The sequence below is a fragment of the Hyposmocoma kahamanoa genome, unplaced genomic scaffold (genome assembly GCF_003589595.1).
Source record: "Hyposmocoma kahamanoa isolate Upper Pololo Valley unplaced genomic scaffold, ASM358959v1 68, whole genome shotgun sequence".
Taxonomy (NCBI): domain Eukaryota; kingdom Metazoa; phylum Arthropoda; class Insecta; order Lepidoptera; family Cosmopterigidae; genus Hyposmocoma; species Hyposmocoma kahamanoa.
In genome coordinates, this window is record NW_020653856.1 from 891,843 (window position 1) to 908,559 (window position 16,717).

The window sequence follows — 16,717 nt, forward strand, 5'->3', positions numbered from 1 at the left end:
TTGAATAACAAAAACAATTGAAAGTCGATATTCAAATGTTTCAAATTAAAAAAAAAAAATCACAGAAACCATTTGAAAAAAGTTTCATTCGAAAACCTCAAACCATGAAGATTCTATGAAAATTCAAAGAACCTATTGCAATAAAACGGCAATTTCATACTTTAACCCCTAATATTTTGAGAAAACAATAAATTCACTTCTCCATACCATACCATTTATAGTATTTTTTCATATTCATTCCGGAAACTTATAGTGCGCCCCGCGTATTTTTACAAATACGTGGGGCGCGCTGTTCTTTTGCTATTCTGTTCTATTGCTTATGCAATAGAACAGAATAGCATTCAATACGCAAACAAAAGAGAACGTCAAAGTGAGTAGCAAAAAGGTCAAAGACCTGGCTAGAAATCACGAGGAATAGAGGATAATAAATTAATTTCTAATTATAGTTGTACTTGTAATGTACCTACTGCACCAGTTGTCACAACAGCGGCAACGATATGAATATGCATAAGTCTAAATGCAAAATAGTTACATATCGTTCTTTCTTTTTAACCGACTTTGAAAAAGGAAAAGGTTCCCAATTCGACCGTATTTTTTTCTTTATGTATGTTATGCGATTTGGCTTTTAATCAGGCATCTATTTCCTTCTGCAACTTGCTGCTATACTAATCCAAATAGTGATATATAGAGAGGTATATCGATAAATCCCGATGTTAGTATTCATATAATTCCAGCACTAAAGTTGCAAAGTAATATACGAGCATTTTGCTCTGCACTAGCTCACAGGATAACCTGAACTAGATTGTCGACTCATTTTACCTCACCTGTTATGAGTAATAACCGGCCAGTAACTTGTCTAGGTTGGCCGTGTTAAAACGCTTTCACAAACATGAAACCTGTGGATTTTGGCGAGATTTTTAGTGCACTAGAGAACAACTGTAACATTATTTGTAAACTTAGTTTAACGCGTAAATGTTTGGAACTTTATGAATTTGAACTTAATTTTTAATTTAACGATTACTTCTCAATTGAGATGTCGACCATTCGAATCGCTGTCGCATGTTACCTATGACTTAAGTTTCTAATACACATAGTAGCGATATTTTAGTTCGTCCAGGGCAGTACTGCCACCTTACCGATTTCTGACGACAAGAAGTAACGTGAGCATTACTGCGTTTCGGTTTTGAAGGGTAAGGCTGCTAACAATTTGACAGCATGTTTGCAGTTAATGTGTGAGGTCGTGTGATGAAATTACAAGCACATGCGGCTTGTCAACTTATGTCTCAGGGTGTCGGGCGCAGTGGCAGTCCCCTCAGATCTTTGCGATTTAAAGCTCTGAGCGGTGATGCAACTGCAGTGTCAGGCGTGTCGCCTACCACATAGATAAAAATCACGAAATTACCTCTAATTTTCACATATTTTCAATTTATCCTCGAAATGCTACAGGTTATTAGGACAAAAATTAGATAATTAATTATATTTATGCATAATCGACAACTGTCCCTACGAACGAATTTGGTACTTTTATTGCGCAAAACTCAACATCTCATGTCGCATGTGACGCAAACTTCAGGCATATATTTGTTTCACAAATTTGGGCGGAGTCAACGTCAAAACTTTTTTGGCATGAGAGCTCTTAATACAAAGATCGAACACTCAGAAAAAATTCCGACAACGGACGTCTTCTAGCAGACCGTGCCATACGCTATACCAACTAAGCCATGGAACGAACCTTTCCGTGTACCTTTGCAGCTACCAGCCATGGCTAGAGATATAGTACATTACAGTCAACAACTTCAGTGTATACATACATACATACACGACAAGAACATTCACAGCAACTACATGTTCCAAACAAAAGACTATCAATAGTGATAGTGTTTTGTTGTAATGTTGAATTTTGTCAAAGAGTATCAGTACCGCAGTACCGTGGACAGACGTGACAGTTTATACCTATTGGGAATGAGCTAGGCAGGCAGATAATATTGAGTGTTTACCAATGATATTTACCCATAGTTGGGGAATTAACGTAACGCCCCTGACAAAGTCGCTATTAGTTGCACAATACATTTTATTTCGCTGCACAGAGGCATTTCACTTTCTACTTTTAGTTATTATAAATAGAAATAAAAGACAGTCGACTTGTAGAAATTATTGACGTTATTTTATGTACTTTTCCTTGAGAAAATAAATTTTTCTTAAACTGTTTAATCATTTTTTTTGATACTAAGTGACAGGACGAACAAGTCGTACACCTGATGGTAAGCGACAGGGCTGTCCATAACAGTTGTAGTGCCACTGCACTGTACACTGTGGCACTGCAACTGTGCCACTCAGAGCTTTAAATCTTAAAGATCTGAGAGGCCTACCACCGCGCCCGTCACCCTGAAACATAAGTTGACAAGTCCAATGTGCCTGTAATTTCACCAGCACCCTTACCCTTCAAAACCGGAACACAGTAATGCTGGCATTACTGCTTGGCAGCAGAAATAGGTAAGGTGGCTGTACTTCCCTGGACGAACTCTTCCACAAGAAGCTCTACTGCTACTAATAATATCCCTACTCTGTTATTGCGTAGTCAGAACACTCTGTAGATTATTAATCTATGATACTGAAGTGAACACAGAGTGCGTATGGAACGCTGCATGTATGTAGTACGACAGTACAGAGATATCGTTGATTACAATATACTTCATTCTACGCAGAAATCTAGGCACCAGCTAGTTATTATAAAGATTATAATATTTAAAAAGATATAGAATCTATGAAACTTAATCAAAAAGCAATAAACGTATTGACAGTACAAGTTAGTGAATTTCTCGTCTATTTATTAGCAGTACGAGACTCCTCTATCACACGGACAGGCAATTTGCTCTCTTTGTTGAACAATCGAGTATGGATGGTGATAAAAAACATTCATTCCTTTCCAGGCTTAATAGAAAATGCGTATCTATCTCTGTGCTTTCGGAAATAAATGAGCTAACAAATTACTTTCATTTAGCAGAGAGCTTAGAATCTTTCGCGAAACGTGTCTCTCGACTGAGACACTTAATCAAATTGAATTTACATTTATGCTTTTTGCGTTGCATCGAATTAAATAGAGATTTAAGAGGTAGATCATGTCATGATAAATAAATAGATTACGCGACCTCTAAAGCCAGGACGTTATGACCAATTTCATTTAAAAGCTTATAAAATTACCGCAAAAATTTTTTTGTTCTCCTGTACTTTAATCAATTATATTTTCACAAAACATATCACAAAAACACTCTTTAGTTGTGAACCAAAATTCTATTGTCTATGTTACTCGCTACCAATCTGAACAATTTTAAAAAAGAACGTCGTATGTTTGCTACAAAATAACGACATTATATTTGTGAAATTATTAAAATTAAAATTATTTTATAAAATAATATCACAAAATGTTACGTAACAGGTACAGGGTCAAGAGCACGTCAAGCTTGACACTTAAGATTTAAATACAATTCTATGCCGCTTACGATAAGAACGGTCCAGAATACAAATTGTCAAGCTTGACGTGCTCTTGACTGTACAAAGGCATTAGTAACTATTTGGCAAAAAAAGACTACTTATAAGCAATAATATAAAATATCAAATATGACGGTAGTCAAACGCTCTACTGCCTCATGATTGGTTAAAATATACGTAGGTACTTGGCCAACCACGGACACTTCTTTTCTAACTAATTTGGTTTTTTGTTTTGTGGCGTTTCTTTGGCTATTGTTTAAGTTTAAATATTATATTTTATATTTAAATTTACTCGTAGAAAAGGTATTGTATGTAAGTATTACATAATTAGGTCTTAAAATCTTGTACCTATTACTTAGGACGTTCGGCAAACTCTCGTGGCCTAAACACGGTACTCGACTTTGCGAACCCTGATTATGCCACAATTGCATAAAATACTATTGCGCCAAATGTTTACAATAATTTACCGAAAGTAAGACAAAAACCTTATACCATATAAAAAAAACATTTAATACACTATGCAGTGTCTGAATTATCAAATGACAAATCCTGAAAATGTTTTGACATTTCTATATTTATTTTGACGTTATTCAGATTACCATTATTAAGGCGGCTAACCACCCACGGCTCGTTTTTAGAGATTGAAAAATAATGAAACATGAAATTTTTAGGATTTTCTTCTTCAAGCCCCTGTAGCTCTACTATCAAGTGTCTTGACACTATATGTAGCACGTACCGACGTAAAGAAAAAACGATATTAAAAACACTCACCCGCTTATTATCTCGAAACTTCAGCCACCCGCTAATCACACTGTTATCCACATCATCCTCTTCCATCTCCCCTCTTCGCATCGGCAGCGGCGACCCTCCCGGACTGTCCACCTCCCGCCTTCTCATCACCGGCGTACATTGCTGAGACAATCTACCCTCGTTGATGACGTCACTACGTCTTCCAAGTACAGGCGTCGCGTGCGCGGAGCCTAAGATCTTTCGAGCTAAGAATGGACTATCCCACATTTTCTTCTTAGTGTTATTACACTCGTGGAGACATAATGCGTCGAAGTTTGCTAGTTCGACGGAAACTCTTGTTTGTAAGCCGCTGGGATGTGTGGTTAGGATTGTCTGTTTTGCGATGCTGCAGTGGTGATGGAGCTCGTCGTGACACTCCATTTTTAGCTAGGGAGGCGCCATCTGAAACAAAAGTAAAAGAAATTTGTAATTAATGAAATAAGGGATTTCACATGGGGTTAAGCAACACGCTTGTCCGTAATAGTCGCTGCCACTCAGAGCTTTAAATCGCAAGGATCTGAGGGGCACTGCCGCTGTGTGCGTTACTCTCAGACATAAGTTGACAAGCCCTATGTACCTGTAATTTCACCAGCACCCTTACCCTTCAAAACCGGAACGCAGTAACCCTCACGTTACTGCTTGGCGGCAGAAATTGGTAAGGTGGCAGTAATTTCCTGAACGAACTTCCACAAGAAGCTCTAAGAAAAAATCTAGGCTGGCTTTAACAGAACGAAAACCTTTTAAGTAAGCTTCAGACGCAGTTAGTTTTAAATTTGAGTTTGTTTTCTTCTATGGTAATAATTGTTTTTTTTTAATTTCATTTATTGCTTTTGCTTTTTCTTTCTCCCGTTTTATATTATGACGTTGCAATAAATGCCTTCTATTTCATTCTATTAAATTTTTTGTTCGCTTTCTACAGTCTAAAATACTATCTTGAAAATAGAACAAAGTCAGTCGACATTGGGTAATAAAATTACGGAGTTGTAATGGCGCAATTATAAGCCTTTATATCGTTCCAAATTGCCTGCGGAGAAGGGTTGTAACTCTGGAATTCAGCGTTTTAATTAAGTATTCAATAGGGTCATAAAAATTAAATGGGTCGTCTGAATAACCTTTTAAAGCTAAGCAATACCGTGCCAATGAATAATAAATAATGATGATTAACGTAACACATAGGAAATTAAACTATCGGGTCAAAATTGCGTATATTTGTTTATTCGGACAGAAACCTTGGGACTAGGGCACGCAAACCGGTTACTCGGTTAACCGAAAAAACCGTCCATTTTGGAAATCGGTTTTTCGGGATTTCCGGTTTTGTCTTATAAGTATGAAAATTTAAATTCGTAACTCATAATATTATTGTATCTTGATTAATAATGATAAATAAGTAAAAAAAAAGTCTAGGAACTCGGGTACCTGACTAATGCGCAGCGACACCATCCGCATGATGGGTGCAGGTAACCTTTGTATGCTAAGTGGTGTGTGCACCATTACTCGTGCACACACCACTCATATGCTCTAAATATTTATTTTAAAATATTAATGTTGATTTATTTTTTACTATAATTCGAGAAGTCATTGAAACTGCGAATTCTATAAATAATAAAAATAATCTACAAAACACTAAATTAATGTTCTTTTTAGTTTTCCGATACTATTAAAAACTTATTAGGAGACCATAGAAAAATGTCCAAAAAAACTTGCAACTGGGTGACCGGAAATTAAAAACAGGAAAACCCGGTTTTCAAAATCATTCGGTTTTTACATGCCCTACATGCAAAGGCCTTGAAACGTTGGTTTCTTTGAAAAAGCAAATATATGATATATAGATCCAACAACCAGTTTAATTTCCCGTGTATTACGTGATACACTTTTTTCGGCAAACTCATTGAACATAATAGTACTTCATTGGACCCCTTTAAGACTTCATTGGGCCCCACTGTTCAATTCATATACAATAGAGACATAATCTGCTTAGCTAACACACAGAACACAAACCCACCATCTGTCAATTCACGTCCATCAGCTCGCTAGCCAGCCAACTACATACGGCAGATCAGCATCAGGAAAGATCACCACGCTTATGTATTTGTCTGTGTTTATTTCAAGATTTTACTTTTAAACAAATAATTTTTGAGATATGGTTGTTTAGATTCCGGTAGTATTATTAGTTAAGATGCTCTTATTGAAGTCTCATTTCGGTGGTAAGGGTTGATGGACCGTGCGAGCCTTAAACAGGCTTTCATTGTAATAATTTTGGAGGGTCACAGATCGCCCATTTATTATACAGTGGCTAAGAAACCAGCGGAACAATAAAGCGACAAGCAAAGCGAAAGCGATGGCAAAAACTGAACTAAGCCAAGCGGAAAAATTAAAGGCTGTATTAATCCATGTTATTACGAGAATCACTAAGAACTCGATAACCAATCATTATTTATTTTCACAAACATATTTGTTTATTTGTTTCCTGCCTACCTTAGCTTTGCAGGATTTAATAAAATACAATTAAGGATTTTAGAAACAAAATTGCTTCTCTTCAATACAACTACGTAACAGTAGGGTACAGAGGGTCGATGTTAACGGTGCGAGATTGTCAGGATCTGCAATTAGCATGGGTGTCCCTCAATGTTCAATTCTAGGCCCATTTTTGTTTTTAGTTTATATTAATGACTTACCTAGCCTTATGGAGGGTATAAAACATGAGATAGTATTGTTTGCTGATGATACTTCCTTATTATTTAAAGTTAAAAGGCACCAATGTTCCTACGACGATGTGAACAATGCTATATCTAAAGTAGTTGATTGGTTTGCTGTTAATAACCTACTTCTTAATGAGAAAAAAACAAATTGTGTGAAATTTACATTACCCAATGTTAGAGAGACGGTTACAAACATGTTAGTTAGAAACGAAAAATTGAATCTTGTGGATACAGTTGTATTTCTAGGTATAACGTTAGATGCTAAATTGCAATGGGGTCCCCATATAAGTAAGTTATCAAAACGGCTCGACTCTGCAGTGTACGCGATTAAAAAAATAAGGAAACTTTCAGACGTCGAAACCGCTAGATTGGTTTACTTCAGCTACTTTCACAGTCTAATGACATACGGCATTTTGCTTTGGGGTAATGCCGCCGATATCAATAGAATCTTTGTCCTGCAGAAACGTGCAGTTAGGGCAATTTACAATCTGGGCCCCAAAGTATCTTTGAGAGATAAGTTTAAGGAATACATAAACATTCTTATACTAGCCTCACAGTACATTTATGAAAATGTAATTTATGTTAAAAGGAATAGTAATTTATTTATGAAAAATAGTGACAGACATAACATTAATACGAGGAATAGAAATAAACTAGCTTTTCTTGATAGTCGTCTTCACAAAGTCAAAAAATCATTTAAGGGGCAATGTATACGCTTCTATAACAAGATTCCGGTTGATATACGAAATTTGCCTTTCACGAGGTTTAAAACTATAGTGAAACAAAAACTTTATACTAAAGGTTATTATACAACTTATGCGTACTTGGATGACAAAAATCCGTGGTAGTAACCCGTTTAGCTCTTGGAGGTAGTCTCGATCTCTGATGTTTCAAATATAAAAAAAAATATTGTAAATGTTATTTACAAAGGGCAACCCCTAGAGTTTCTTGCTCATTCTTCTCAGGCCTTACGAATGAGCGGTAGAGTTTAACCATTGTGACGATTTCAAGTGTAATAATGCTTACCCATGAAATAAAGATTATTTTGAATTTGAATTTGAATTTAACAGTAGAAACAGTATTCTGAAAATGATTACCGAAATGCGGGGGCCTCAAATGAGGTGTCTAATGGATCTTACTAGATCCAAGTATCAAATAATATACTAAACATAGTTTATAAGCATGTTACTAACTATTAAGAGACACCTAAATAACGGGTAAAGTCCGACCATTATAGCACAGTACGGCACTTATTGAGACGAAAAGAACACAAGCGATTATTATCGCTTTTGCATTGGCCTAAATACCTCACTCCTTGCCTTAAGGGGGTGAGATTCTTAATCTCCGAAAATAGTCGAATGAAGGCCGAATAAACGGAATGTTGGCTCACGAATTACACTCTAATGAAGTTCGAAGCCTTATGATGGCATTTATTTTATTGTGCGAAATTACGTCCTGGTTCTCAATGGATTATTTGAATTTTTCACTACTTCATTTTGTTGTTATTATACATTTTTTTAAAGGGTTTGATGTACTATATTTTAATATAAGTCTAGATTATTTCAGATAATCAACATGCTTGAAAAGAAGACTGCGTTAGGTTATTCAGACGTTTGATACAGAAGCATGCAAAGTTTTTTACTACCCCTCAGAGAATATTTTACCGTCGTTCCCCGAAGAAAAAGAGAGGACAAAATAACATCTCGTGTTTCACAAAATAATTATGTATTTTTAAAAACAATGTGACTCCAGAGACGTCATCTCGACGTTTTCAAACCCTCACGAGTAGGGGGATGCAAATGTTTAGATTTTTACATAGCAACATGCATAACTATCTTGCCATAACAATCCACAACCACGACTAATATAATACATCAACAACATTTTCACTTAATTTTAAACAAACGAAATACCTTACATTTGTTTTATGATAGCAAGTGACGGGACGAACAAGTCGTGCGCCTGATAGTAAGCAACACGCCTGTCCATAACAGTTGCAGTGACACTCAGAGCTTTAAATCGCAAAGACCTTAAGGTGCACTGCCACTGCGTCCATCACCCAGAGACATAAAGTGACAAGTCACATGTGCCTGTAATTCCAGCCCCAATTTTCACCACTCATTAAAAAAAATAGTAAAAACAGATAATAATAAAAAATAGCAAAAATTTTACCATCATCTATTTTATCTGACAACTTAGCCACGCAACACGTACTTTTACAAAACGCCTGACTGTTTTATCTGACAAAGCAAACTGTCAATGCCGAGTTTCCTTGTCACAATAATAACCTAATGTTTCTTTCTGTCTGTTGAAAAAACAACCAGGTTTGGCATCGCTTCAATTACGAGAATTATGTGACAGGTCAATTCGATCAAGATAAAATTACGGTAGAGAAATTGTAAAAGCACAAGGTGCTTTCGAGAAAGTCTTTTCGATTAGTAAAGATTAAAGATGTGTTAAAGCTTTAAGATAAGAATTAGTAAAAATAATTGTTCGGGTTTTAACACGGGAGAAAATAAAAATCAGTTTTCGCTGCTAAAACACACCGAAACAATAAAGAACGCCTTACAATTTAGGCAAAGCAAACTGGTCATTAGAATCATAGCTCTTAACGGAATTTAGGCACTATAATTGTTCGTAAATATATTATGTGAACTGTCTTTCAGTATTTTGCATTGGGACAAAATATGGATAAGCTTGTAATATGCCGCCGGATCGCGATATAATTTCACCTGCATTTTTTTCTAACTTTTGTACGAGAAGCCGTCCGCCAGGACTGTCTCGACTACGTTCTATGCTGGGTGCTTTTTCTATATGCACTTCCGCGACAAAGAAAATACCTAATCTTGTAATTTTTTTATTGACTGTTATATGAAGTTGTGGTGTCTGCTTAATACTGACGGTGGACAAAATAGTAGGCACTAATGCAAAGGGCCGCAGTGACGTTATCCACCATCTCATACGACGGGGAGCCGAATACATGATTACAGATAGGTGGGCTTTAGATGGATATCCGCGACCAGTAACAACACTATTTTATATTTTGTCCGACCACCCAAAAAATATAATCCCCTTATACAGAAATATCGAAATCACAGTGATTAGGTATTAAGACTTAACTTTAGTCAACAATACGATACTGATTAAATTTTTATTGAATTGATATTCAATTATTTTTTGTGAAATTACTCCACTAGTTTGTTATAATTATTAATACAAAGATCGAACACTCAGAAAAAATTTCTTCGATCCGGTCGGATTCGAACCGACGTCTTCTTGCATACCGTGCCAGACGCTATACCAACTAAGCCACGGAACGAACCAACGGACCTCACGAATTTCTCTATGTGCTTGCGTCGTGTCTTTGTACTTTGGTCTTTCAACGACTTTTTAGTCGTAGCGCCATCTATGAGAAATCTATTAAAGATTTATCACCCAGTTAGTACCTTTACAGCTACCAGTCCTGGCGAGAGATGTCGCTATTCACTGTATTAATTAAATTTTTATTGAATTGATATTAAATTATTTTTTGTGAAATTACTCCACTAGTTTGTTATAATTATTAATACAAAGATCGAACACTCAGAAAAAATACTCAGAAAAAATTCCTTCGATCCGGTCGGATTCGAACCGACGTCTTCTTGCATACCGTGCCAGACGCTATACCAACTAAGCCACGGAACGAACCAACGGACCTCACGAATTTTTCTATGTGCTTGGGTCGTGTCTTTGTACTTGGTCTTTCAACTTTTTCTGAGTGTTCGATCTTTGTATTAATAATTAATACGATACTGAACTTAAAATCGTGAACAGTTCACTATTTGTATGCAATAATATTTAAATAAAGCAGTGATACCACAAGTGTGACATCGTTCCATCATTGGTAATTACTAATTAGATTTGTTTTTGTTGAAAAATGACAACAGCCAACGGCGACTCAGAGCTTTAAATTGCAAATATCAGACGGGCACTACCATTGCGCCCGTCATCCTGAGACATAAGTTGACAAGTTCTATGTACATGTAATTTCACCAGCACCCTTCAAAACCGGAACACAGTAATAATGACATTACAGCTTGACGGCAGATATAGATAATAAGGAACTCTTTCACAAGGAGTTGTACTGCTTAATGCTTTCAGTAATTTTCTGTGATTATCGATGTTCTCGTTTCTTTATTTTTGTTGTTAAGCCTTTATTGGTCTGATATTAGTGATTTAACTAAACTTTTTTTTAGCTCCGCTCTAGAGTAACCCTATATCACGAGTGACATAGACAACCACAAATTATCAAACTCACGAGAATAATAAATGTAGGCCATATAATATTTCTCCCGGCCCGAAAACGGACGGACCTAATTTTAGTAATTTTTCTGAATCTCTGAAAAACGAGTTACTCATTTAATCTGAAAGATCATTAACATTTATGTATAGGTTAATGTTTGTTACAGACAGCTAAACAAATTCCTCTTGCCAAATATATTTTAAAATAATAGAGAAGAAATAATTTCATAATATATTTGATTAAGGACTGTTTTCCCAGAACTAGCTCACATACATTTTGTATTATTTTGAGTTAAAAAATTTCTTTTAATTGTTTCTCACAACATTCTAACGACTGTTTTATTAACTTGTAGATAATCATATCTTACATTCAGTAATAGTATAATCTTGAACATATTTTGAGTTACAATATATAATTGCATCATCGTAAACAATCGTAAGACGCCTACTGACCCTTTCATTAGAGTACCACAAGGTACGATATTGGGGCTCAACTATCAAAGGGTTTCAAAATGTACATTGTTTTGACATTTCTCGTTGAAAATCAGCCTGACATTTTAGATAGTATTTAATGGCTACTCACCAGGTCAACAGTGCACCAATGGCGAGACCGCTATAATTGGATCTTCCAGCTCGATTTATGTATCCTACACTTTGCCACTTCAACTGGTTATAATAAGTGTTAGTGCTTCGTTGACTCCGATTCTAACATGGATATTAAAAGGGTCATTAAAAACACGGTAAAACAACAAGAAACAAACTCTTCATAATTCTAAGCTACCAACATTATGAGCAATCAAATATCTAAATTATTAAAGAACAAGTCTTTCCAACCCTCTTTAACAACCCAATGGAGACTTAAGAAGTCAAACCGAATAAATTATTTACAACAGTTAACATGTCATTACATTAACGACAGTAATTTTGTTTCCCTTTGTGCTTTCAGCCGCTCGCTGTTACATTGCCCGCTGTTGGATGTAACAAAGTTAAAATGTTATTTTTTTATTGTTAAATAAGTATACTTTGACAGATAAATGTAGTAATTCTTTTTTAATCAAACAAAGGCTTTAAGGAATGTAAAGACAATTTTCATTGCGACCAGTAACTTTACTTTTCCTCTTCTTGTGGTTCCTCTCTTATCATAGATTGGACAACATCATGAGAATCTTGACTTTAGAGGCTGCCCTTCTAAAGGCCGAGGTGGTGCTGCAACCGGACCATTCCCTCAAACTTTTCAACCAGGAGTTTGCCTTGCAAAGTACGACGACTTCTTACACTTAATGGTGTTCATAAGTTTCACTTTTTTCTTCAAATTGTCAAGTACTTCACTTTCATTAAGATTAAATTCACACGCATTCTCTAGTTCACTTTCGAATGAAGATTGATCTGCGTGCCATCGATATTAACCCCAAATTAACTCTTGTCCCCACATGACCATGAAAAGTTAGGTGCAAATACCATGGAGTGGTCCTAAAATGGTCATTAGAGCAACTAAATCAATAATGCCTAATACTGTAACCAAAACTTCAGCAATCTTTATTCTCAACTAGAGCCTGTCTTCACTTACTACTTGGAGTAAGTCTTCTATAGTTTGTGGCATGCATCATGATTTTGCGCTTGCCTCACCCATTTACCGCCCGCGACTTCGACGATGTAAAACGTTCCACACTTCTGTAACTACTTCTTGGTCACCATTCGGATGTCTTTTTACTCCGTCTGTCATTACTTCTTACAATATATCCTGCCCAGCTCCATTTTAAGCTCCGTTATCCAATCTCCTGTATTTTGGACTTTAGTTCGGAATTTAGAATATGTTACTAAAGGAAATTAATAAACTCACTCACTACCAAACTAAAGACATTTTTTATACAGAAAAGCGTATTTTTCAGTGTCAGAATTCATGAAATGATCTCGATGTCATTACTTACATAAATGTTTGTATTTAGTACCTAGTTCATTCGAGATAGTTTAAAAACACACAATATTCATATGGTGGAAATTATTATAATACAACGTAGATTTCAGTACAATTCCCTTCCACGATCCGTGTGATATTATTATTTTCTTGTCTACTCTATTCATACCATACTTGCAATAACCAATATTCTATTCAATTGAAATTGTGTTCCACCTTCCACCTGTTCCATCTTTTTTCTTCAATTTGCTCTCCTTTTGTTCGCTTTAAATACTACTGGTGTTCAGAGTCACGTGTAAAACGTAACCATCAGTCGTAACGCAATCGATAATGATTACTTAACCAAACTAACAGTAGGAACTATTTACTTTACTGGCTAACTATTTCCGATCGCTAAGGCATAATCGACCATAATTGATCAAACTGCAGCTCATGCATCGTTCCGTCACGTCGGTGACGGACGTACGGACAAATTACACAATGACCATTACCGTTGGTAGTGATACATTATTCATGAACTGGATAAGCGCGGTTTATATCTGGATTGATCTAATTTAGACTGCTTTAGTGTAGTTAGTTTGTTGTGTAGGAATTCAAAAGTTACTAGAAGAAGTCCTCCAACGTCGCTAATGAGAATATTTTAAAAGGCTGCTACAAGGCTACGCGGCTGTCTTGGACATTTATTTCCACGTGCCTTATTCCAGCGTGACCGTGGTCGAGTTTTTGAAATTTGACTAGTTATAAAAAAGTCGCTATTTAGTCGGTTCTAGTCGCAAAAAACTAGATTTAGTCGGTACGCCGTTCAAAAGTTGTATCTTCTAAACAAAAGGGCGACTAATTCTAAAATTTTGCGACTAGAACCGACTAATTCTGACACGACCTTTTCTGAATGCAATCAAAACTAAGCTAGGGGCAGTGGTTCTCGAGATTCAAAAATATTGCCGCCGGAACAAGTTTGTTCCAGGGTGGACTTCAAAACGGCGTGACGGCTAAATCTAGTTTTTTTTATGTATAGAACCGACTAAATCACGACTTTTTTTAGTGTAATTATATCTAAGCTAGGTGTTATAGTTCTCGGGATTGAGAAGTGGTGCCGCTGGAATAAACTTCAACAAATATACTCTTATAAGTTTTGAACGACGGACCTAAAACTAGTTTTATTGCAACTAGAACCGACTAAATAGCGACTTTTTTCTGGCTAATCAACTTTCAAAACCTCGGCCATGGTCACGCTGGAATAAGACACGCGGAAATAAATGCCTAACACAGCCGCGTAGTCTTGTAGCAACCTCCATTTCCCTACCATTAAAACAACATGGTAGACAACTTTTTCAAATAATCTGAAAATAAAAACAAAGTCCACAAATCGAGACATATTAATTAGATCAGTCAAGTCCTTCACAACAAATGATATAATAGCCAAACAATAATCTGTCATACACAGTAAACCGGCATAATAAAATGTCACATAAGAAATCCATCATTGTTCATAGATAATTGGTTTATTAAGTGTTCATTGGAACTTAATATCAATTTTGAAAAACCTCATTAGCATCGGCTTGATATGGGCACTTTACTTTAATCGACGATTAGGACACACGCCTGTTCACAGCAGTTGCAGTGCCACTTAGAGCTTTAAATCGCAAATGGCGAGCTGGCAAATGCACTGCATGTGCGTTACTATATACTTATGTGGCCCGCGAACGGCAAGCGAATAGATCGCACAACGAAACGCATGCGCCAGATCTGTACGCACGTCGCAGTGGCAGTGTGCGTACAGATCTGTCAGTCACCCTGAGACCCATGTGCCTATAATTTCACCATCATCCTCACCCTTCAAAACCGAAACGCAGAAATCCTCACATTACTGCTTATTATTATTGGCGGCAGAAATAGGTAAGGTGGCAGTACTTTCCTGGACGAACTCTTTCACAAGGAGCTCTACGGCTGCTGATTGTGGATCCAGATTATTGAAATAAAAAACCAAAATTTCTTAGCTACAACAGGATTATGTGCTTAAGAAATTATTCTCATAAAAGAATTATCCATGGAAATATCCATATAATAATAGTTTGTTTACATTTTATCAACCTCACTTGAATAATAAAATAATAAAAACACATTTATTTCTCCTTTTTCTGGTAAAATAAAGATTCACATTAAAATGTTTGTTCATTGAACTGGGGAAAAATTCAAAGAACCGAACTATTGAATCGCAATAACTGCCCCATTTCTCCACTGATCCTAATTTCTGGGATAATGATGTTCCAAATATTCCGGATGTGATTTCGCACAGCATGTACATAATCTAAAAAAATGTTTATCAGTGTTAGCAATAACATTCATTTTTTCTTTTTTCATTTGTATTATGAGATGTATAAGACGATTTAATCATCTAAATATTTATATTCAATACAATTTGCGATACACCTTACATAAATATTGTCATTAAAACCGAATAAATATTTCGGATATTTAGCGCCTTAGTTCCGTATCCGAGAACATCTCTACGCATCTCACGGTCAAAAGAAAAGAGATAATTCGGACTTATCTTTTCAATTATCTCTTTCCAGCTGATTAGCTCAATGTATTGGCACGGACGTAACATATTGGCCGATCGGACGCAGCTCCAGGTCATTTTGAGAATGGGGTTTTTTCCTGAATAAATGGGAATAGGTTTTCTCGTATCCAATGGTAATAAATTGTGTTGTGTTCACAGTAATTAAGTTCTATTACTTTCTGATGCTTTGTTAAAGCGGGAAAATAGTATTAATGCGGTTATTATAAACGAAACATTTTTTTTATTGCGGGTAGGAACAGAAGGATCTAATGTCCTTTCCACATAAGAACATCCACTCTCAGTAAGACGAATAGTTGCATAGTCCTCGACCCGCATAGGCACAATGGCTTGAAATGTTTCGTTAGAAGACACCTGTTCCCAGAAGGTGACATTATTACGTGTTGATACTGTAGACACTGTCTGATCCCTTAACAAAGCCATTGGATCTGACTCAGATCAAGAATGTCACGTTTCTTGTGATGACATGAAATCTCCCGATCATTATCGTTCTACACAGATCCTTATGCGTGCCGTACCGGACCACAATTAAAACAACATTATAACCGGAATTCCAACAACAAAGTTAACCTAAGGGCAAACCCATATTTTCCGGCTCATGACAAAATTATCGTACCCAAAATGTCAACACAAATTGTTGCGTGTTTTCAATCGCGAATCGAACATAAATTTCAATAAGAATATCAAGTGACCCGAGAGACAGCGTTCAAAGGACCAATTTTGTCTCACAGAAAAAGTCTATTGAGAAAAATGAAAACATCCACGCGCCTTAGTGCCTTTATTCTCCGTGGGTACGGGTCCGTATAAGGACGCGGAAAAGTATTGAATACAGATTATGTTTAACACGTGCATTAAATGTATTGTTATTGCGTGGAGAATTTCTTTCGACGTTTCCTCTTTTTCGTCATGTGTTGAAACTAAGACATCATCATTGAGGAGAATACTGTGTGTTTCTCCTAATTGATT

At 36.2% G+C, this 16,717-nt stretch overlaps 1 protein-coding gene across 1 annotated transcript in view; it reads right to left on the minus strand.

Moving 5' to 3' along the window:
• LOC113232311 overlaps positions 1–4,672 on the minus strand; it is a 609,005-nt gene extending 604,333 nt beyond the window's left edge. Inside the window, exon 1 of the mRNA XM_026466988.1 lies at positions 4,261–4,672. Within this exon, the coding sequence (XP_026322773.1) occupies positions 4,261–4,659 (399 nt within the window). The 5' untranslated portion in view covers positions 4,660–4,672. The remainder of the gene's footprint in view (positions 1–4,260) is intronic.
• Between the last annotated feature and the right edge of the window lie 12,045 nt (positions 4,673–16,717).